Here is a 25,305-nt window from a genome sequence, read left to right as displayed (position 1 = left end):
TGCTTATTTTCATGTGCACTATTGATTTATAAAAATATACATAAAATAATATAATATTGGTGCATTATGAAAATTATGGGACTGTTACGAGACCCATGGCTGTGCCACATATATCATCCATATTGCCTTTTTATAAAACCAGCCTTAACATGAGAAAAGATATTTCCTGACATCATATTTTTAAATTGCTGAATACTCCATTTGATATCACATTAATTTAGAAGAAAGTATATCTTTAATATGTATCACTATAAATGATGCAGTATATTTTGTAATTATCTCCAAGTTCTTTTGTTTCAGGGTGGAGTCTTTTGCATAAATGCTTGTCATGATTATTAAACAGCAATAATCCTATGAGAATAATTAATTGGAGGCAAAAGTTTATATGACCTCAGCAGCCTGTGTTACATCCTCAACCCAATCATCAGAAGTGATAAAGGAGGTTTGTAATACCTGTACTTTCTGAAAATAAAGTATACAAATATGCAAACCAGAGTAAAACTATCTACACAATACAATCTTCCCATGCCCATGAGAATCATTAAGGTGCATTTTCACCGGCGAATTATTGTGAATGACTTTTCCTAGGAAAGTTTGTTTCCCGATAATTGTGCAGTGTAAACAGGCTGCTAATCACCCAACAAACAAGAAAAACAGTTGTTTTTCAGATAAAATAATCATTTGGTTTGCTTAAAAGTCATCGCTTTCTGCAGCAAATCATCTTGAGTAAACTGGATGTGCTACCGAGAACAAAGAAAGTCTATACACACAGACTGATCATTCGGTGCACATGGGAAGGGTGGTCAGCCTATTTAATTAAGTTATTAAACAGCTGTCGATTGATTTAAAGGTAGTTATTCAACATTCATTTAAAGGGAAACTGTCACGTCATTTCAAGCATCCAAACTGTCCCCAGTGTGGGATTAGTGATGCCATGTGTACCAATAACACTTTTTTCATTAAAAATGGCGCTGTAATGATGTCCAAAAAGCACTGTGTATAGTTATTTGGTACCTGCTCATTTAGTCATAGGGGTGTGCTTAATTTTCTGTTCAGTCACGGGTGTCACCCACTCAATTTAAATGATTTCTCTGGTTGCGCCGGCGTAACTGGAATCCTACGTTTGCGCAAGGTGGCGCTTAGTGCTGCGCTTGCGTAGTTTCGAGCGGGCAGCTGCACATGCGCCATGTGTAGCATGGAGTCGGTCATGTTTGAACAGCGTAGAGCGGGGAACAGCGCATCATGGCGCATGCGTGGCTCCCAGATCAACACTGTGCAAACGCGGCAATCCAATTGACACTGCGCAAGCGTGGCCGGCTCCACGCCTCACACTGTGCAAGAATGGGTGCCCACTTGACATTGCACAAGGGCAGCTCCAAGCACCACACTGCGCAAACGCGGGATTTAAGTGATGTCAGTGCAACCAGGGAAATCAATCAACTTGAGTGGGCGGCGACGCCCTTGACTGGACAGAAAATGATGCACACCCCTATGACTAAACGAGATGGCACCATATAACTAAATTGCTTTTTGGCCATCACTACAGCGACATTTTTAATGAAAAAAACGTGTTAGTGATGCACATTGAATCACCACAAACTCGGGATAGTTTACACAACATACTTGCCAGCTTTAAGAAGTGGTTGTGCTGGAGTTATAGTGCAGCGTTCTAAGCCAAAAGGTTTTTGCCCATTTTACAAGCCATGCACTTCCATGACCCATTTTTCTGCCTCTGAATGTGTGTCTGGACATTGGGCCCTGCCTGAAGATGAAGCATCCCAGAGTTATGCAACGGAGACTATCCAGAAGGTTATAATAGTTTCTTGCACCATGCAGGATAATTTGCCAACTTTTATAGGAGTTCAGAAGCTCTCCTCTTTTTATTGGAGTTTTCTAGATGTTCTGGGAGAGTTGGCAAGTATGATTTACAGGTAAGTAGGTTATTTGGATCACCTTCAACTGTTACTTAATGGGGTATAGAAAAAAATAAGTTACATAAATACTAAACCAGGGAAAATAAGTTAAGGATTGCATAAATAGAAAAAATCCCTTTGAGGGACAGAGAGATGCACACACGTATCACCCAGTTTCTGCTTTTTCAGGGGATGGAATTAATGTAAATGTTTCAGTGTTTTAGATTATTTAACTTAAAATGGTATTCCCATCTCTAAGATCCTATCCCAATATGTAAAAATATGATAATCGAAAAGCACGTTTTCATGTCAAAGGCCAAGAGCATAATCTATCTTTACTCTCCGAATATCTCATAAGGTCATATTAAGGTGAATAACTCCAACAATAGCAATATACGCATATAATAAGGAGTACTAAAAACACCCAAAGTTTTTTTAAAAGATTTTTGTACATTTATGAAATACTTCTATAAACAAACAATCAAAATCTCCTGCTTGATGAGATTTTGATTGTTTGTTTGCAGAAGTATTTAATAAATGTACAAAAACCTTTCCAAAAACTCTTTGGGTGTTTTTAGCACTCTTTTTTGTTTGTGTATATCCCAATATGTAGTAGGTGCAATAATAATAATATTAGCAAACACCTCCAATTGAAATGTAGAATAGTTCTCCTGATTCGCTATGTCACTTAATCATATGCAGGGCATTGCAGTAGCTTAGATATCCATGGTTATGACCACTAACAACTGTCTCTATTTAAGTGGTCGCAACCATGGATACTTAAGCTGCTGCAATGCCCTGTACATGGGGTTAGCGACATAGCTTATCATAAGAACTATACTATATTTCTAATTGGAGATATTTGCTAATATTATTATTATTACACCTACTACATATTTGGATAGGATCCTGGAGATGGTAATACCCTTTTAAGCATAAGATGAAGCCCACAGACTTCAGTGAGGCTCTATTGTACCTTTGCACGCCACAGTGTTTCTATTTGCCATCATACTGACTCCATGCATGCAACTTATAAAAAAAGGCTTAGGCCATGTTCACACATGTTCACACTTTTGATTGGCGGCAAGCAAATGTGGTACCAATATTCAAAAAGGGGTGTAAAAGGGAACCTGGACACTATAGGCCGGTAAGCTTAACATCTGTTGTGGGTAAAATTTTTGAAGGGTTTCTAAGGGATACCATTATGGAATATCTCAATTTTAATAAATGTTTAACTCCATATCAACATGGATTTATGAAGGATCGCTTCTGTCAAACTAACCTGATCAGCGCCTGAGGATGTAAGCTCTCAAATGGACCAAGGAGAATCATTGGATGTCATTTATCTCAACTTCTCTAAAGCATTTGACACTGTCCCATATAAAAGATTGGTAAGTAAGATGAGAAAGCTTGGGCTAGGGGAAAATGTGTGAAGATGGGTAGGTAGCTGGCTTAGTGATAGAAAACAAAGAGTGGTTATTAATGGTGCATCCTCAGATTGGCCAGGGTTACTAGTGGGGGACCACAGGGTTCTGTATTGGGCCCCCTACTATTTAATATATTTATTAATGATCTAGTGGATGGCTTACACAGTAAAATATCAGTATTTGCAGATGATACAAAACTATGTAAGGTAGTTAACACAAAGGAGGACAGTTTGCAACTACAGACAGATTTGAGTAAATTGGAGCATTGGGCTGAAAAATGGCAAATGAGGTTTAACACAGATAAGTGTAAGGTTATGCACATGGGAAGGAGAAACAGATGCTACAATTACTTACTAAATGGGAAACTGCTGGGGAAATCAGACATGGAAAAAGACTTAGGCATCTTAGTCAATAAGAAGCTAAATTGGAGTGCCCAGTGTCAGGCAGCTGCCACCAAAGCAAATAGGGTCATGGGATGCATTAGAAGAGGTCTGGGGACACGAGATGAAAACATAATTCTCCCTCTGTACAAATCACTCGTCAGACCACACTTGGAGTATTGTGTGCAATTTTGGACGCCGGTGCTCAAGAAAGATATTACTGAACTTGAAAGGGTTCAAAGGCGGGCTACTAAAATGATAAATGGAGTTGGTTCACTACAATACCCAGAAAGGTTATCAAAATTAGGTCTATTTACTCTAGAAAAGAGAAGACTTAGGGGAGACCTAATATATATGTACAAGTATATCAGAGGGCAATACAGAGATCTCTCCAATGAACTGTTTGTACCAAGGACTGTGACAAGAACAAGGGGGCATTCTCTTCGTTTGGAGGAAAGACAATTTCTGCACCAGCATAGAAGAGGGTTCTTCACGGTAAGAGCAGTGAGGCTCTGGAATTCTCTTCCTGAGGAAGTGGTGATGGCCAACTCACTGAATGAATTTAAGAAAGGAATGGATGCTTTTCTTGTGAGTAACAGTATAGAAGGTTACGAATAACAGAATATTATAGGTAGATGGTTGACCCAGCTTAGGGGAAGGAATTTTTTTCCCTATGGAGAAAATTGGCTTCTACTCTGTGGGTTTTTTGCCTTCCCCAGGATCAAGAATGCAAAACAGCTGCACTAAAAATAAGCTAAACTAGATGGACATAAGGTCTTCCTTCAGCCTTCAAAACTATGCTACATGTTACATTCAGAATTTGGGGAGTTTTTTACCTCAGTATTTATAAGACAAAACCAGGAGTGGGTGATAAATCCAGAAGTGGTGACGTGTTTCTATTATGCTTCTCCTCTGATTGTTCCACTCCTGACTTTGGCTTACAAATACTGAGGTAAATTACTGACCAAACACTACCTTAAGTTGATCAATACAGTAAAATCCCTTTTGGCTGACTTTATTCTCTGCAAACTATGCATTTTTAGTGACTGAATGTGTGAACGAGGCCTTAGTCTCACACACAGGGGTGGATTAAGGGTAGCCAGGGCCCGGGGCAGTTCAGACTCTGTGGGCCCCCCTCGTCACGTGACGGGGGTCACGAATCATAGAGCCACACTCTACATAGAGAATAATGGGGCCTCCAGCACCGACCTCCACCCGCAGAGCCACACTCTACATAGAGAATAATGGGGCCTCCAGCACCGACCTCCACCCGCAGAGCCACACTCCACATAGAGAATAATGGAGCCTCCAGCACCGACCTCCACCCGCAGAGCCGCACTCTACATAGAGAATAATGGGGCCTCCAGCACCGACCTCCACCCGCAGCCACACTCCACATAGAGAATAATGGAGCCTCCAGCACCGACCTCCACCCGCAGAGCCACACTCTACATAGAGAATAATGGGGCCTCCAGCACCGACCTCCACCCGCAGCCACACTCCACATAGAGAATAATGGATCCTCCAGCACCGACCTCCACTCGCAGAGCCACATTCCACATAGAGAATAATGGAGCCTCCAGCACCGACCTCCACCCGCAGAGCCGCACTCCACATAGAGAATAATGGAGCCTCCAGCACCGACCTCCACCCGCAGAGCCGCACTCCACATAGAGAATAATGGAGCCTCCAGCACCGACCTCCACCCGCAGAGCCGCACTCCACATAGAGAATAATGGAGCCTCCAGCACCGACCTCCACCCGCAGAGCCACACTCCACATAGAGAATAATGGAGCCTCCAGCACCGACCTCCACCCGCAGAGCCACACTCTACATAGAGAATAATGGGGCCTCCAGCACCGACCTCCACCCGCAGCCACACTCCACATAGAGAATAATGGATCCTCCAGCACCGACCTCCACTCGCAGAGCCACATTCCACATAGAGAATAATGGAGCCTCCAGCACCGACCTCCACCCGCAGAGCCGCACTCCACATAGAGAATAATGGAGCCTCCAGCACCGACCTCCACCCGCAGAGCCGCACTCCACATAGAGAATAATGGAGCCTCCAGCACCGACCTCCACCCGCAGAGCCGCACTCCACATAGAGAATAATGGAGCCTCCAGCACCGACCTCCACCCGCAGAGCCGCACTCCACATAGAGAATAATGGGGCCTCCAGCACCGACCTCCACCCGCAGAGCCACACTCCACATAGAGAATAATGGATCCTCCAGCACCGACCTCCACTCGCAGAGCCGCATTCCACATAGAGAATAATGGAGCCTCCAGCACCGACCTCCACCCGCAGAGCCGCACTCCACATAGAGAATAATGGAGCCTCCAGCACTGACCTCCACCCGCAGAGCCGCACTCCACATAGAGAATAATGGAGCCTCCAGCACCGACCTCCACCCGCAGAGCCGCACTCCACATAGAGAATAATGGGGCCTCCAGCACCGACCTCCACCCGCAGAGCCGCACTCCACATAGAGAATAATGGAGCCTCCAGCACCGACCTCCACCCGCAGAGCCGCACTCCACATAGAGAATAATGGAGCCTCCAGCACCGACCTCTACCCGCAGAGCCGCACTCCACATAGAGAATAATGGGGCCTCCAGCACCGATCTCCACCCGCAGCCACACTCCACATAGAGAATAATGGAGCCTTCCAGCACCGACCTCCACCCACAGAGCCGCACTCCACATAGAGAATAATGGAGCCTCCAGCACCGACCTCCACCCGCACTCCACATAGAGAATAATGGAGCCTCCGGCACCGACCTCTACCCGCAGAGCCGCACTCCACATAGAGAATAATGGGGCCTCCAGCACCGATCTCCACCCGCAGCCACACTCCACATAGAGAATAATGGAGCCTTCCAGCACCGACCTCCACCCGCAGAGCCGCACTCCACATAGAGAATAATGGAGCCTCCAGCACCGACCTCCACCCGCACTCCACATAGAGAATAATGGAGCCTCCGGCACCGACCTCCACCCGCAGAGCCGCACTCCACATAGAGAATAATGGAGCCTCCAGCACCGACCTCCACATAGAGAATAATGGAGCCTCCAGCACCGACCTCCACATAGAGAATAATGGAGCCTCCAGCACCGACCTCCACCCGCAGAGCCGCACTCCACATAGAGAATAATGGAGCCTCCAGCACTGACCTCCACCCGCAGAGCCGCACTCCACATAGAGAATAATGGGGCCTCCAGCACCGACCTCCACCCGCAGAGCCGCACTCCACATAGAGAATAATGGAGCCTCCAGCACCGACCTCCACCCGCAGAGCCGCACTCCACATAGAGAATAATGGGGCCTCCAGCACCGACCTCCACCCGCAGAGCCGCTCTCCACATAGAGAATAATGGAGCCTCCAGCACCGACCTCCACCCGCAGAGCCGCACTCCACATAGAGAATAATGGGGCCTCCAGCACCGACCTCCACCCGCAGAGCCGCACTCCACATAGAGAATAATGGAGCCTCCGGCACCGACCTCCACCCGCAGAGCCGCACTCCACATAGAGAATAATGGAGCCTCCGGCACCGACCTCCACCCGCAGAGCCGCACTCCACATAGAGAATAATGGAGCCTCCAGCACCTACCTCCACCCGCAGAGCCGCACTCCACATAGAGAATAATGGGGCCTCCAGCACCGACCTCCACCCGCAGAGCCGCACTCCACATAGAGAATAATGGGGCCTCCAGCACCGACCTCCACCCGCAGAGCCGCACTCCACAGAGAATAATGGAGCCTCCGGCACCGACCTCCACCCGCAGAGCCGCACTCCACATAGAGAATAATGGAGCCTCCAGCACCTACCTCCACCCGCAGAGCCGCACTCCACATAGAGAATAATGGGGCCTCCAGCACCGACCTCCACCCGCAGAGCCGCACTCCACATAGAGAATAATGGAGCCTCCAGCTCCTACCTCCACCCGCAGAGCCGCACTCCACATAGAGAATAATGGAGCCTCCAGCACCGACCTCCACCCGCAGAGCCGCACTCCACATAGAGAATAATGGGGCCTCCAGCACCGACCTCCACCCGCAGAGCCGCACTCCACATAGAGAATAATGGAGCCTCCAGCACCTACCTCCACCCGCAGAGCCGCACTCCACATAGAGAATAATGGGGCCTCCAGCACCTACCTCCACCCGCAGAGCCGCACTCCACATAGAGAATAATGGAGCCTCCAGCACCGACCTCCACCCGCAGAGCCGCACTCCACATAGAGAATAATGGAGCCTCCAGCACCGACCTCCACCCGCACTCCACATAGAGAATAATGGAGCCTCCGGCACCGACCTCCACCCGCAGAGCCGCACTCCACATACATGGCTGCTCTCAGTGCTCTGTGCTGTGCGCACAGGACCTGTGATGAGGTCACAGGAGGGGAGGAGACAGGGGTCACATGATCGGGGGCCCTGACACCTTCCCTCCTGTGATCTCATCACAAGCCTTTGCACGCTACCAGCAGCATCAGCGTTCAGGCTACTTGTAGATGCTGCTGGTAGCAGAGCACATAATGCCGCCCCCACGGTCACTCACTTTTAGGTGGGGAGAAGATGGAGTGCCATTGCAGCAGCCAGCAGGAATGTGGTGGGGGCCCCCTTAGAAGCTCTTGTGGTGGGGGCCCCGGGGCTGAAGCCCCGCCTGCCCTGCCTATAATCCGGCCCTGCGCGGTGGCGGATTATAATGGGGCAATTTACTGGCCTGGGCTGTGGGCCCCTTAACCCCACTGGGCCCGGGGCAACTGCCCAAATTGACCTCATTATAATCCGCCACTGCTCACACACGTTTATGTACAGAATCTACTACAATTCAAAGATCCATTTTACATGTAATCTAAGCGGTGTCACCATCATGATCTACTGTCAGCCCCCCCCGCAATAAAGGAATACATAAAGGGGGGGTCCCATGGCCATACGGGCCGTAATAATATTTATTTATTGTTTTAATTTTAATTTTAAAAAAAATGGGTTAAAAGTGTGCTGGGCGCCCTCAGTATGGTTTGTGGAGAAGGGCATATCTGGTTTCTGACTGGTTTCCTTGGTGACGTTTTAACGGGCCAGGATTGGCTGGAGAAACTTGGCGGTTTTTCTGTGTTTATAAAAAGCCCTGCACTGGCAGTTTTTACCTCAGACAACATTTACTGAAGAAAGAAGATTCCCCTCCCTCCCTCCCTAATTTTCAGATTATCTGTCGTGATGTTTTATGGTGGGAAAATCGCCCGTTAACCCCTTAATCCCATATGATTTACTATCCCGTCCATGTGTCCTGGGACTTAATTCCCAGGGACGGGATAGTACATCATAGCGATCAGCGGCGCCCACGTGTTGAGCGCCGCTGATCGCGGCCGGGTGTCAGCTGATTATCACAGCTGACACCCGGCACAATGTGTCAGGGGCGGTCATGGACCGCCCCCGACACGTTAACCCCTTGCACACCGCGATCATACACGATCGCGGTGTACCGGGGGTTAAAGGGAAGCATCGGCAGGGAGGGGGCTCCCTCCGTGCTTCCCTGAGCCCCCCACGGCAGCGCAATGTGCAGCGCTGCTGCGGGGGGCCCCTTCCCTGCAGGCCCCCGAATCCAAGATGGCGACGGGGACCTTCGGGGGCCTGCAGGGAGCCGGCTTCCTGAGTGCCTGCAAAGCGCAGGCAAGGAGGAAGCCTGTGTAGTGCCTGTGACAGATCGCTGATCTGTCACAGTGATCTGTGATGAGACAGATCAGCGATCTGTCACAGGACAGTGATGTCCCATCTGGGACAATTTAATAAAGTAAAAAAAAAAAAAAAAGTGTTAGAATAATTTAAAAAAATCGCCAAGTAAATTGGAAAAAAAAAAATATTCCCCCAACAAATTCATTTTTTGGAAATAAAAAAAAAAACAATAAAAGTACACATATTAGGTATCGCCGCGTCTGTAACGACCCGCCCTATAAAATTGTCCCATTAGTTAACCCCTTTAGCAAACCCCTTAAAAAATAAAAATAAAAAACGAAGCAAAAAATAATGATTTATTATCATACTGCCGAACAAAAAGTGCAATAACGCGCGATCAAAAAGACGCATATAAATATCCATGGTACCGCTGAAAACGTCATCTTGTCCCGCAAAAAACGAGCCACCATACAGCATCATCAGCGAAAAAATAAAAAAGTTATAGCTCGCAGAATAAAGCGATGCAAAAATAATTATTTTTTATATAAAATAGTTTTCATTGCATAAAACCGACAAAACATAAAAAAAGACCTAAATGAGGTATCGCTGTAACCGTACTGACCCGAAGAATGAAACCGCTTTATCAATTTTATCGCACGTGGAACGGTGTAAACGCACCTCCCAAAAGAAATTCATGAAACGCTAGTTTTTATTCATTCTGCGTCCCAAAAATCGGAATAAAAAGCGATCAAAAAATGTCACGTGCCCGAAAATGGTACCAATAAAAACATCAACTCGTCCCGCAAAAAATAAGACCTCACATGACTCAGTGGGTCAAAATATGGAAAAATTATAGCTCTCGATATGTGGTGATGCAAAAACTATTTTTACAATAAAAAGCGCCTTTTAGGCTGTGTGCACACGATGCGTTTTTTTAAGCGTTTCCGCAGCGTTTGAGCCGGCTCAGACGCTGCAGAAACGCTTAAAAGATGCATCAAATTAATTAGCATGCGTTTTTGGCTTTCTGTGCCAATGCATGCGTTTTTAACTGCTCAGGAATCGCTTAGCGGCTAAAAACGCAGCATGCTCATTAATTTCCGCATTGCTGAGCGTTTTTAGCCATCCCCAATGATCCCAGAAATCGCGTGTCAAAAAACGCGTCAAAAACGCGTCAAAAATCGCACAAAAAACGTGCGGAAAAAGACGCGCGATTTCTGGGAAGGGGATCCTTTTCCTGAGCGTTTAAAAATGCTAGCGTGTGCACATAGCCTTAGCGTGCGACAGCCAGCAAACATAAAAACCGCCATAAATGGTAAATCGAACCCCCCGTTATCACCCCCTTAGTTAGGGAAAAATAATTAAATTAAAAAAATGTATTTATTTCCATTTTCCCATTAGGGTTAGGGCTAGGGTTAGGGCTAGGGCTAGGACTAGGGTTAGGGTTAGGGCTAGGACTAGGGTTAGGGCTGAGATTAGGGTTAGGGGTGTCTTGGGTTAGGGTTGGAGTTAGAATTGGGGGGTTTCCACTGTTTGGGCATATCAGGTGCTCTCCAAATGCAACATGGCGTCTGATCTCAATTCCAGCCAATTCTGAGTTGAAAAAGTCAAACGGTGCTCCTTCCCTTCCAAGCTCTGCCATGCGCCCAAACAGTGTTTTACCCCCACATATGGGGTATCAGGGAACTCAGGACAATTTGCAAAACAACTTTTGGGGTCCAATTTCTCCTGTTACCCTTAGGAAAATAAAAAATTGGGGGCAAAAATATAATTTTTGTGGAAAAAAATGATTTTTTTATTTTCACGCCCGGGCGTTATAAACTTCTGTGAAGCACTTGGGGGTTCAAAGTGCTCACCACACATCTAGATAAGTTCCGTGGGGGGTCTAGTTTCCAAAATGGGGTCACTTGTGGGGAGTTTCAATAGTTTAGGTACATCAGGGGCTCTCCAAACACACATGACACCCGCAGACCATTCCATCAAAATCTGCATTCCAAAACATCACTACTTCCCTTCCGAGCCCTGCCGTGTGCCCATACAGTAGTTTTCTCCCACACATAGGGTATCAGCGTACTCAGAACAAATTGGACAACAACTTTTGGGGTCCAATTTCTCCTGCTACCCTTGGGAAAATAAAAAAAATGGGGACTAAAAGATCATGTTTGTGGAAAAAATACGATTTTTTTATTTTCATGCCCGGGCATTATAAACTTCTGTGAAGCCCTTGGGAGTTCAAAGTGCTCACCACACATCTAGATAAGTTCCTTAGGGGGTCTAGTTTCCAAAATGGGGTCATTTGTGGGGGGTTTCCACTGTTTAGGTACATTAGGGGCTTTCCAAGTCAACATGACACCCGCAGACCATTCCATCAAAGTCTGCACTCCAAAACGTCACTACTTCCCTTCCGAGCCCTGCCGTGTGCCCATACAGTAGTTTTCTCTCACACATAGGGTATCAGCGTACTCAGAACAAATTGGACAACAACTTTTGGGGTCCAATTTCTCCTGATACCCTTGGGAAAATAAAAAAAATGGGGACTAAAAGATCATGTTTGTGGAAAAAATGCGATTTTTTTTATTTTCACGCCCGTCGTTATAAACTTCTGTGAAGCACTGGAGGTGTCAAAGTGCTCACCACACATCTAGATAAGTTCCTTGGGCGGTCTAGTTTCCAAAATGGTGTAATTTGTGGGGGGTTTCCACTGTTTTGGTACATCAGGGGTTTTCTAATCGCGACATGGTGTCCGATCTCAATTCCAGCCAAAAACGTCAAATGGCGCTGCTTCCCTTCCGAGCTCTGCCATGCACCCAAATAGTGGTTTACTCCCACATGTGGGGTATCAGCGTACTCAGGACAAATTGCACAATAACTTCTAGGGTCCTGTTACCCTTGGGAAAATAAAAATTGGGGTGAAAAGATCATTTTTGTGGAAAAAATATGATTTTTTAATTGTACGGCTGTACGTTATAAACTTCTGTGAAGCCCCTGTGGGTTCAAAATTCTCACCACATATTTAGATAAGTTCCGCGGGGGGTCTAGTTTCCAAAATGGGGTCACTTGTGGGGGGTTTCCACTGTTTAGGTACATCAGGGGCTCTCCAAACGTGACATGTGTCCGATCTGAATTCCAGCCAATTTTGTATTATAAAAGTCAAACGGCGCTCCTTCCCTTCTGAGCTCTGCCATGCACCGAAACAGTGGTACCCCCCACATATCAGGTATCAGCGTACTCAGGACAAATTGCCCAAAAACTTTTCCAGTCCGATTTCTCCTGTTACCCTTGATAAAATAAAAAAAATTGAACCTGAAGTATTTTTTTTGTGAAAAAAAGTTAAATGTTCATGTTTTTTAAACATTCAAAAAATTCCTGTGAACATGCAAACCACCCTTGGGGCTTAAGGGGTTAAGGGGCGGATTGTTTCTCTGGTATGGTAATATTGGATAATTTTATGGAATTATTTATTTAACGGTTTGGTTATTTATTTATTATTAACCCAAAATAAACTCACGGCGACTTTTCTTCCATTATTAAAGTGTGTGGTGTCATTTCTTTACTGATATCGGTCCTGTAGGGCCATGTACTAGAAGCGTTTTACTCAATCAATTACTGTTGTATGCTGTGTTTCAATGACATACTTGTTATTAACACATTTTTAACATAGATGGGGCAATGGGAAAAACTGAGGTCTGTCAGTGCAGCTCACGTCTTTCTCTGGACTGACAACTGAGACAAGCTGGATGCCACGGATACATAAGCCTAACGACTATATCTTTGCTGAAGGCAAAAATTGCAAAATGTCCTTGCTACTACACCGCCATCTTACTGACTGATCTCTAATTATGTTAGATTTTCACCCTCAGGGCTACAGCTCCTTTCAATTTTTTAAGTTTCCCTCCACAATTGAGAGATTTGCCGCTGCTCGAAGGTCTACATGTTTGCCAGGGAGTTGTGTGAGGTCACTTTTTGAGCTACCATTTTTTAGCATCAGCAACGTTACCGGCATTGTAGAGATCCCTCAGAGCAGGGTTCACATTTACCAATTGAGTCCTGTTACTTCTTTTTTGCCTGAGCCGGACAATGCCGATGGCAAAGAGGAGCACTTTGTGCCCAAGCCCAACATCCAGAGCCGGAAAGACCAATATTCATTGTTTCTTTTTCCAGCTCAGAGAGATTTACGTCAATAAAACCAATGATGCCGGATACAACATGGATCCTGTAGGGACCCATCGCTTAGCTCCAAAGTGGGGGTTCCCACAGACACCCAACCACAGTGACCATAGAGATAGACCCCTGTTCTGGAGCTAGGTGGCTGTCCCAGAGGTGGGACTGGTGGCATCTATTAGACATTTATGGCACATACCATAGATGGGCAGCACGGTGGCTCAGTGGTTAGCATTGTTGCTATACAGCGCTGGGGTCCTGGGCTCGAATCCCACAGAGGACAACATCTGCAAAGTCTTTGCATGGGTTTTCTCCTACAATCCGAAGACATATTGATAGGGAATTTAGATTATGAGACCCAATGGGGACAGAGATGATGATGATGATAAAGCGCTGTGGAAATTATTGGCGCCATATAAGCAAATAAAATAAATATGCTCTAGTTGCCTTCTGTGAGACTAACTTTTTAAGAAAAGTTGGACAAGAATTGCAAGAAGGAAAACTAGACTAGTGTGAATGTGCCCTAAAGCTCTGGACACATCATAGGTGTTTTTTCCATATTATAGAGATGAGTATGCAGCAACAGGTGTGAGAGAGCGTGGTTAAAAGCAAAAAAATATTATAATTTCATTAAAACGCAGAAAAAATAGGGCAGTCCCTGGGAACTGTGCCCTGTGAATCCAGTAGATCTGACGCATTTCGAACTAGGTAGCTCTTATTCGTAGTCTGGCAGTACTAGCAGACTGTAAATGCCAGTACTTATGAATTCAGTCCGTCATACGGTCCTACTGTGAAAACAGCGTACTGCTTAGCATTTCATACTGCCTCTTTGAGTATTACTGTAGTCTACTACGCTATTTCATACAGAAAAAAAAGTTTGCCAACGCACCCAGTGTGCCCCAAAATGGCATTCTTTAGGATCAATGGAGCTTCATAGAAATGTTTGGTTTAGTGCATCCCTTAGCAAGAATGACAGGCTGATAATAAGAATCCTTTATACCCATACTAAAAAGAATCCTTGCTTTCATGTGGCAATAATACCAATATCTTTAAGGCCTTGTTTCCATTCAAGGGTCTGTCTTATGTTCTTCCCCTATGGCGTGGTAGGGAAACTGATGCCTGTACTGATCCCATAGAATTTGATGGGATAATTCCAAGACATCCATGGTCGCTCTGGACTAGTCCTAAAGCTATATGAAAGAAACCTTGCGGGCAACATTTTTTGACCCAGCTGGACAGGTGCACAACCTCACATCAGTTGTGTCCGGCTCAGACATAAAACACCTGTCTGGACACAACTGGTTTGTGGCAGCCAAGCCTTCCATTGTCAGACTTCTTCGCACTACATTGGAAACTATTCCTTTAAATTCTGACAATTATTGTTCAAGGCATAACAGATATACAAACAGTATACAAGATCACTACAGATCATTGTGAAGTATGTAAAAGCTGGGGTCACTCAGTGGTCTCCTGCCTGTGGGACACTGCTTCAACTGGACACAACACGTCGCATGAAAATCCAACCTCAAAACTAACTAAAATGGAACTCAATGACTACACAGGAAACTATCAGAGACTGGAGGCCTGGACATATGATAAGGGTTGTCAGCAGACTTCTCTCTATGGCACTCTTCTTATATGTGCAGTGTCCGTAGTGGCCAATAGTGATTAGCGAACGTGCTGGGATAAGGTGTTATCTGAGCATGCTCGTGGGCTAATTGTCCTCGGAGTGCTCGAAAAATACGTTCAAGTCTCTGCGCCTGCATGTCTCGCAGCTGTTCGACAGGCGTAACACATGCAGGGATTACCTGTTTGTTAGGCAATCCGAACAGCCGGGAGACATGCAAGCACAGAGGCTCGACCATATTTTTCGAGCACACCGAAGACACTCAGTTAGCACCCGAGCATGCTCAGATAACACCTTATCCCAGCACGTTCACTCATCACTAGAGACCAACAATGGTCAAGGTGTCCATGAGATTGGTAGCTACAATGAATCAAATGGCATGTCAGTGACAGAACAGTCCAGGTGCTAATTCTGGGTGTAATATGACAGCCTCATCAGTTATTTGTCAGCTTTTATATTCGAGAAAGTGTGGTGCTTTTATTTTTTTGCTTTGTGGCCCATAGTTTTGACATTGGGTTTTCCGTTGCGTCCGGTCCTCAGATTTTTTTTTTCCTGAGCCTTATACAATTGGTGACAAAGTTGTGTACTTTATCTACCGGTCCGGGGTCAATAGGTAGATTTACAAATGCTTCATGCCATGTTTATAATCCTTCAGTAAGGCTATGTGCACACACTGCGGTTTTTGCTGCGGATCCGCTGCGGTTTTGGCCGCAGCGGATCTGCAGCAGTTCTGCAGACAGTGTACAGTAGCATGTAAGTCTATGAGATTTACATTCTGCTGTGCACACGCTGCGAATTTTTAACTGCGGAAAAGCTGCGGTTTTGAATCCACAGAAAGAAATGACATGTGACTTCTATTCTGCGGATTCCGCTGCGGTTTACCATCTCCTCCATTGTAGAGGTGATAAACCGCAGAGCAAAACCGCAGGCCAATCCACAGGTAAAACCCAAGGTCATTTTACCTGTGGTTTTACCTGCGGTTCTGCAGATAAAAATCCGCAGACCAATCCGCAGCGTGTGCACATAGCAATACGACGTTATAGCGATATTACTAGCGATATCGCTATGTGTAACGGGGGCTTAAGACCGACTTGGTTCACCAGATGCCGGGAATGATCCCATAGAAAATAAAGGCGATCAGACCTGATGTCAGAATTCCTCCAAAGTTTACAAATCACAAAGAAGATGAAAAATTATAGAAAGGAGGATATATGGCAGCAAGGTCTTACAACAGTTGCAGATGCAACGCGTATGTCATTTTTTTAATGAAATGTTGCATTTCATAAACTTGGCTAAAAGGTCCCTGTACACATAAGCTCAGCTACTGCTAGCATAAGGTTACGTCCCCATGATGAGCTTTTGGTGAGTTTTTGATGTTGCAGATTTTCTCCACCATTTCTGCACCCATTAAGTAAAAAAGGTCGCCTACATTTTTTCAAAAATACATAACGTAAAAAAAAAAAACCACAAAAAGCTCATCGTGGGAAAATAGCATTAACGACAAAGTAGAGAAGCACGAGCAAGCAGGATTATTTTTTCACCTCCCCAAAACAAGTAGTATCACAATTCTTGATACATATAGTTGAAAGCAATTTGCACAAATTGGGATTTTATAATTATAAACTGCAAATAGGAAATATATGAGCGGGAGCAGCAGCCAATCTCCGCCACATGAAATCACCATAAAGCTGGATGTAAAGGATTTCAGAATAATTGAGAGTTAATTCAGCAAATGGTCTATAGGACAAGCAATATATTTGGGGTAGATAGATAATATTAATTATTTATATTACTGAATAGTCTTGTAAAATGAAATGGGTAGATTAGTATAAAATATAGGATGCTAAAAAGTCCGGTGCAAAAACATACAGCACTGGATAGTCTATTGATATGAAAAAGTTTGATATAATAATATACTATACAGTACAGAAAAGTCTTGTATTAAAAAACCTACTGGATAATGGATTGCCTGGTATGATAAAATAAAGCACTGGGCAATCTACAAATAACATACAGCACTGGAGCACTGGATAGTGTAGTTTGATCAAATAAAACACTGGATAACCTAGAATAATTATATATATATATATATATACTGTATATATATATTGCATTGGATAATCTTTTATAATATATATATACAGCACTGAGAAGTCTAGTATAATAAAACACAATGCTCATGCATCTTGAATAGACAACAAGGATAGACGATATATAGCACTGGATAGTTTACTATAAAAAAATATAAAACACAGGATAGTCTATTGTAATAATATATGTCACTGGATAATTTAGCAAAATATGGTGCAACACTGAATAACCTACTATAATAATGTACAACAGAAAGATATACAGAACGGATTGTCTGGTGATGTGTAGATATATCATTACACACATCACTGGATAATGTGGCATCGTAATAATATACAACACTGGGTAATTTAGTATGATAATAGATAAGATTGGAAGTAAATATATTGTAGGGGTCAGCCTGGGATAAAATAGACAGGAGTGGAAAGTCTAGCTATATATATATATATATATATATATATATATATATATATATATATATATATATATATATACATACATACACAATGTATTGTTTAGTGTTCCCTGTATTTTTTTTAGCAGTATATAATTTAGTATAAGACAGGAATAGTCTATATAGTAGCATACAGCACAGAATAGTTTTATACAATACAGCATGGAACTATTATTCCAGTGTACTAAACTGAATAATCTAGTATACAACACAGAATATTATATTAGAATACCATACAGCACTGGAAAGTCTAATAAAATATATGTCAATGGTTACTGTGGTATAAGAATTGACAGCTTGGATAGTTTAGTAGCATAAAAGTATAATATAGCACTGCATAGTATAATATGATAAACTGCACTGGATAGTCTAATAATGTTATAATAATATAGCAATATACACTACTAGATGGTCTAGTAATTCAATCCTATACAGCACTGGACAATCCAGTAACTGTATAATCCAGTAATATAATAATAATATACAGCACTGTATAATCCAGTAATATAATGTACATCACTGGATAATCTAGTAATATAATGTACATCACTGGATAATCTAGTAATATAATGTACATCACTGGATAATCTAGTAATATAATGTACATCACTGGATAATCTAGTAATATAATGTACATTACTGGATAATCTAGTAAAATAATAATAAACAACACTTGATTATCCAGTAACATAATCATCTACAGCACTGGATAATACAGTAATATAACAATATACAGCACTGGATAATTTAATATTATGATACATAATTCTAACTATTCTAGTATTATTATCTTCAGCATGAAAAATGGAGCCCTTGATAGTTTAGTATTATAACAGACAGATCTAGACAGGCTAGTAGTATATTGTGCTGCACTGAATAGTCTATAGGATACACAGCTGTGAATAGTCAGGTATTGTTATATATAACACTGGATGGTCCACTATAATGATATACAAGGACACACAATGTAGTTCTGGGCAACTAAAGCGAAAAATATCACCTGTCTGTAGTGATTTCCCATGTGACCATGGAGGCATCGAGCACCGCAATTATTACACACTTGTCACTTTGGGGGCTCAGAAGACATTCATGACATCTTTTGCAATAGAGCAAGATTGTGAGTAAACTCCACCTATATATATATATATATATAGTCTGGATTGTTGTGTTATAGATAACAACTGGTGATGTATAGCTTTGTATTTCCGAGATATATATATATATATATATATATATATATATATATAACAAGTCTGTAATAATTTAGCATAATACTGAGCAGCACAGGTAATGTAGCACTGTAACATGAGCATGAGATCGTCCATATAGTAGGATACAGGACTATATATATATGCACTAAAAATTTTGAAATACTATCCATTACCATGCTTTTATATATATCTATACGCAGAATATATTAAAACTATCCATCCATCAGAAATTCTTAAACAACTACTACTGTGTTTAATTATATATAAGCACAGTTGTAATATATATATATATATATATATATATATATATCAGAGCAATAATGGTATAATGTTACTTGTAAACGTTATTATGCATAATGACAAGTGTGTATATATGAATATCAAATGTCCTTTTTAAGTATAATACCATCCTCATATCAACATAAATTCATACACCAACCCCAACAAGACAGGGGATAAAGAGGCATAGACAAACATAAAATAAAAGGATAGATAGATAGATAGATAGATAGATAGATAGATAGATAGATAGATAGATAGATAGATAGATAGATAATAGAAAAATGCAGTGCGAATATTGATATCCTATCACACATAAGAAATTGTAATGCTCGGAAGGTTTCAGTCACTCAAGGGGTTAATTAGCTGATGTAATTATGAACTGGTAGAAAAAAAAGGTCGTTTAACTGTTCAAATTAATTGCAATTTCATCTGAATGCACAATTTCCTATATGCACCATGGGATATTGTGCGGCAATATACAGTAACATCAGATGCCGGCAATATTGTTAACCTTAGATGACATATCATTCATGCCTTCTGATCATTAAAATATTCCTCTTAATAAGCAAGATAAATATTACTATGAGGGAAGAAAGAAAGAACGAAAGAAAGAAAGAACGAACGAACGAACGAAAGAAAGAAAGAAAGAAAGAAAGAAAGAAAGAAAGAAAGAAAGAAAGAACAACACAATGAATGGAGAATTGTGGGTTCAAGGCCTCCCAAATAACAATATGGTTGTAATGCAAAGAAATTAGAGAAAAGCGGTACTCCAAAATATGCAAAATAAAAGTTAATTTTAGCCTATGTGGCAACCTTTTGGTACACAGAACCTTTCTCAAATGTTTGACACATGGGCTAATTAAATAAAAAAATTTTTTGCATATTTTTTTTAGCAATAAGTCCACTTTTTTCCTCATTTATTGGAGTGCTGTCTCCTTTTTGCTTTTTTATTATTTATACAAATGGATATTTGTTTGGATGACGTTGCACCCTGAAATCATCTATACTGTGCTATTCCATTTTTTGTTATAGATAGATAGGTAGATAGCTAATAGACAAGATATATAGGTGATAGATAATAGATAAATACATAGAGAGATAGATAATAGATAGAGAGATAGATAGATAGATAGATAGATAGATAGATAGATAGATAGGTAATAGATAGAGAGATAGATAATAAGATAGATAAATGGATAGATAGATGGATAGATAGATATTAGATAGATAAATAGATAGATAGATGATAGATAATAGATAGAGGAGAAGCGGTTTCAAGTCCTTATAAAGGTGAGCTAATTCTAATTAACCATTTTCAGTCCAGTGTCCTGTCTTTCCTAGACTTGTGGAGTCGTTCTCATGGTGAGGGTGTCAGCTCCAGGTGACTGGCATGTTCACAGTGTTGCATGGATCTATTTTACTGAATGGATATTCTGCACTCACTGTCCATAAAGATGATGCCGCAAACCCGGCACAGGAGCTGCCAATGTGCACGAATCGTGCAGTGTGAACAGTAACCAAGGCCCAAAGGAAGGAAATGCACCGGAGAGATGAGCAGAAGCCCGGATACAGCTTAGTCCTAGCAGCCTCTCACCCCAGAGCCCTCTGTGCAGATGTTGGCACATGGCAGCCCCTCTTCTCAGTCCCCTGTGTAAGCAGCAGACGTCCTCGGATGCTCCCGTGCAGCGCTACCTGCTTGTCAGGGGATGAGGCCACTATGGCTGCCATTACCAAGGCCACACGTTCAGTGCCGCAGGACAATCAGCACCCACAGCGCAGGCTGCTTTCTGGCTGCAGGACACGAGGCCACACTGCCCAGCGCTGGCACCAGGTGCCTGTGTGCTTCTGACAGCCAGCAGCCAGACTCCATCTCAGCCCCTGACAACAGGTCCAAGGACATGAGGAAAGTTCCCAGAGGAGGCATTTACTAGGAAGGAGAATGGAGAGGCAGGGTGTAATATCAGGCATCCGTCTGCTGTGCGTCTATCTGAGATTTATCTACACGTCTCTCCATCTTCTACATGTTAGAAGGTTACATTGATGGGAATGGATGGAGAGCCAGGGAATGTCTTCGGGTGAAGTCATAAACCTACGTCATTGACTGTGACCTGTCATGGCTTCTTCAGGTATTATATCTATCATCTATCTGAAGGAATACAAAAAAAGAGAGCAGCACTGGAATAATAAAGGTGCAGAGCCACCCTGGCCAGAACCAAACATCCAACCATGAGAAAAACACCTGGGGGCAGCACAGCACAATCATGGAAAAAGGGATTTTAATGCCCCCCCCCCCCCCTTTAAGGCGAAGCTTCGGTTAAAAAGCGGGAAAGTTTTTTCAAACGAGAAAGGTCCACACTTTTGGACCGAACCGTTGACTTAATGGGCCATTAATTTCCTCCTACCATTTCTGTGGTGTGCTCCCTCCACATGTGTACTTTACTATAATCTATGTCTACACAGGCCGGCCGGCAGGTGGGGAGTGTGGCCTCGGCGTTACCTCCACTTGGTCCTGCGGTTCTGGAACCAGGTCTTCACCTGGGCGTCTGTCATCTTCAGCGCCTTGGCCAGCGCGGCCCTCTCGGCGGAGGCCAGGTACTTCTGGCGGTGGAACCGCTTCTCCAGCTCGCAGATCTGCAGCCTGGTGAACGAGGTCCGCGGCTTCTTCTTTTTCGGCGGCGTCCGGTTCTGGTACGGGTGACCTATACGGCGTGTTACAGTGAACGGTGAGAGCGCCACTGAGCGGAGGACGGAGGAGGAGCAGCAGCGGCACCGGCAGCGGAGAGACAGACAAGGGTCATCAGTACCGGAAAGAAGCGGGGACACAGCAACACACACAGGAACACGGCGGCAAAGCATCTGTGTATCTATCTAATATCTATCTATTATCTATTATCTGTCTAATATCTATCTAATATCTATCTATTATCTATTATCTGTCTAATATCTATTATCTATCTATCTATCTAATATCTATATAATATCTATCTATTATCTGTCTAATATCTGTCATGTATATGCCTGTCTATCTATCTATCTCATATCTATCGATCTATCTATCTATTCATCCATCATCTATCTATTATCTATCTAATATCTATTATCTATCTATCTATCTATCTATCTAATATCTATCTATTATCTGTCCAATATCTGTCATGTATATGCCTGTCTATTTATCTATCTCATATCTATCTATCTATCTATCTATCTATCTATCTATCTATCTATCTATCTATTATCTGTCTAATATCTATTATCTATCTATCTCTATTATCTATCATCTACTGTATATATTTTCTATTTATCTATCTATTTATCTAACCCATATCTCTCTATCTATCTATTTATCTATTATCTATACAAATATATGTTTCTTTCTTTCAATCTATCTAATATCTATTATCTGTCTCTCTAATATCTATCTATCTATCTATCTATCTATCTATCTATTATCTCTCTCTCCCTCTATATATATATATGTTTCTTTCTGTCTATCTTCTTTTCATCTGTCTGTACAATATCATAACATTTCCAACATATCTATCTGTTTTTATAATTCTATCTAAATCGTATACAAAATATACAAAGCACATTTATAGATAAAGAAAAGAATAGTTAAATACATTTGAAGTAATTAACATTAAAAAGAACGTGTAAAGTAAAATGTTGAAATAAAAAATATGGAAAGGAAATTGCAGCAACAATAAAGATCCAACAATACAAATTCTAATATATATATATATATATATATATATATATATATATATATATATATATATATAAAATGTAATTTTGAGACACCTGCTTATGATATTTTCTACACATTCTAAGGATAGTTCTGGCTGTAGGGAGTTTATTTTTTCATGACTGTTTTCTTATAATTGTGGTAACGTTGGGAAAGTAATTATAGGACACCTAACATTTTTTTCTTATACTTAGCTCTGGTTGTAGAGCTTTATTACTTTTTCATTACTTTTTTCTTAAAAATATATACAGGAATGCACAGATTATTTACATGTGTCTAAATGAAACACGTGACATTGTGATAGTGTGATAGCAAAGAGAAATGCCAATTATAATAATAGATCAATTTTTCGGCTCAACTAATTAATTAGCATGTTATACATCATGATATATATATATATATATATATATATATATTTATTTATATTTATAGGATCTGTATGTTTGCACGTTTTAATGCTTTTCCCTAATTTTATTGCAGCATTACCAATCGATATGTATATATATATGGGTTTCTAAGCACTGATTATCTGTTGTGATTTCAGCATTACCTAAATAGGCTCGCAGTTCTAAATAAAATGAACCTATCCAAAACTCTATTTTTTTAAAAACTGTTATTGGGTCATTTAATCAGCCTGTCATATAAGGTTTTGAAGCTTAACCATATACTATGCAGTTCCATCTATTCTATTTCTGCAGTCTGGTGAAATATATTAATAAAATAGACAAAATCACTGTCCATGTCTGTATTTTGGTATTACAGTTAATAACTGTAGAAAACAAAATCTGCAGTATATAAAGTATATAAGAATTACTAAAATGGTCATATATATATATATATATATATATATATATATATATATATATATATATGCACATCCATAATACTAAACAAAATACAAATAAACACGAATGTATTACTACCACTGCTATCATAATAATACATAATAAAATAATAGTCATTTTTATTTTATGGACTAGTGAAATTTATATTTAGTCTTAGCAAATAATATATAACTGATGATAAATAAGATAATTATAATCTTATGGAATAATGAAGTGAATTAATATAATAATGAAAATATAATTATTGCTATTATTAATAATAATACTTTTAATAATACTAGTAATTGTATTATTATATTAATTTATGTTATAATAATAATTATAATTCTAATAATAATTATATTATTATATTTTATTGGTAGTATTCTTATTATTAATAAATATAATACAATTTAATATAATAATAATAATATATTTTATTTTGAGACCTCTAAAGCTGTCAGTCCAGCAGGCCAGCACACTCTTGGTCCTAGCAGAAGTCTAATGTCCTGCATGGAACCTCCTTTGATGTCACAGAGTGACAGCCCTACCTGCACTGGTAGCAGCAGTGTAAAGCACGGGGGCCAGGCAGAGCTTGCAGGTACCTACCTGTGAACCTGTCCTTAGTGTATCTCCTATTACTTTCCATCCAGGGGAAAGTTAACCCTGTGAGATTGTTCATATTGTTCATGGCCGCCACACTGGGCACAGTAGGCATTCCAGTGGAAATAGGTTGGTGCACGCTGCCAGATAAAGGTCTGTGGGCCGGAACCCTTATAACCCCAGCAGAGTTGAGGTTGTTTCCATTCATGTTCATCCCCATGTTCATGTTATAGGAGGCCATACTGCAGGCGTTGTTGTTGTATCCCCCGGTGCTGTTGCTGCTGTAGTTGCCTGTCATGGTGTTGTAGGCGCTGCTTACAATGCATCCCAAGCCATAGTCTGAATCCTGGAGCCTGGAACTGGAAATCATACAACTCCCCTGATCTGGATTGTTCAAGATCTGATCAATTCCAAAGCTGATGGGCTCTGCATGGCTCTGGTGCAGGTGATGAGCCCCTATGTGATCCATGCTCCCTTCCCACTCTATGGAGGAGCTCCAGCCCCACAGCTCAGATCACTTAAGAGATAAAAAATGTGGCTTGGTCTCGCTTCAGTTGCTTCCAATTCCTGGGGCAGGATAAAAAGAGCAAAGGAAGAGCTGAAGTGGATAGTGCTTTTTGCATTTGGTTAGTGCTCTCTGTGCAAACTGTGACATCAATCACCCAGCCAGGAGGCCTGAGAGAGGCAGCCAGGACTCTGCCTCCCCAGCTCACTGCTTATTGGCTGCAACACTTCAACATGCACTTGAATGACATCCTGAGAAAGGAGTCTCCTTCCTCCCAGCCAAACCCCGCTGCGGCCATAGGTCCATATGCCAGGTACAGCCCTACACAGTGAGGTCAAAGGGGCGTGGCCTATAGGACAGGCTGCAGAGCACACAGCAGGAAAAGCAGCCTACAGATAGA

The 25,305-nt window shown here is 42.0% G+C and overlaps 1 protein-coding gene across 3 annotated transcripts in view; it reads right to left on the bottom strand.

The window, feature by feature from the left end:
• The window catches only part of TLX1 (T cell leukemia homeobox 1), a 30,906-nt gene extending 6,037 nt beyond the window's left edge, over nucleotides 1-24,869 (bottom strand). Inside the window, exons 1-2 of one of the 3 annotated variants that reach the window (XM_073555793.1) lie at nucleotides 24,407-24,869; nucleotides 21,726-21,927 (exon numbers count right to left, since the gene is read on the bottom strand). In XM_073555793.1, the coding sequence (XP_073411894.1) occupies nucleotides 21,726-21,927; nucleotides 24,407-24,869 (665 nt within the window). Of the gene's footprint in view, nucleotides 1-5,310; nucleotides 5,446-8,047; nucleotides 8,120-21,725; nucleotides 21,928-24,406 lie in introns of those variants that run through there. The other 2 variants (XR_012222581.1, XR_012222582.1) reach the window with 2 other exon arrangements.
• Between the last annotated feature and the right edge of the window lie 436 nt (nucleotides 24,870-25,305).

This window comes from Dendrobates tinctorius, unplaced genomic scaffold, assembly GCF_039654945.1.
Source record: "Dendrobates tinctorius isolate UK_male_01 unplaced genomic scaffold, ASM3965494v1 ptg000230l, whole genome shotgun sequence".
Taxonomy (NCBI): Eukaryota; Metazoa; Chordata; class Amphibia; order Anura; family Dendrobatidae; genus Dendrobates; species Dendrobates tinctorius.
This window is presented reverse-complemented; position numbering and strand designations above follow the sequence as displayed.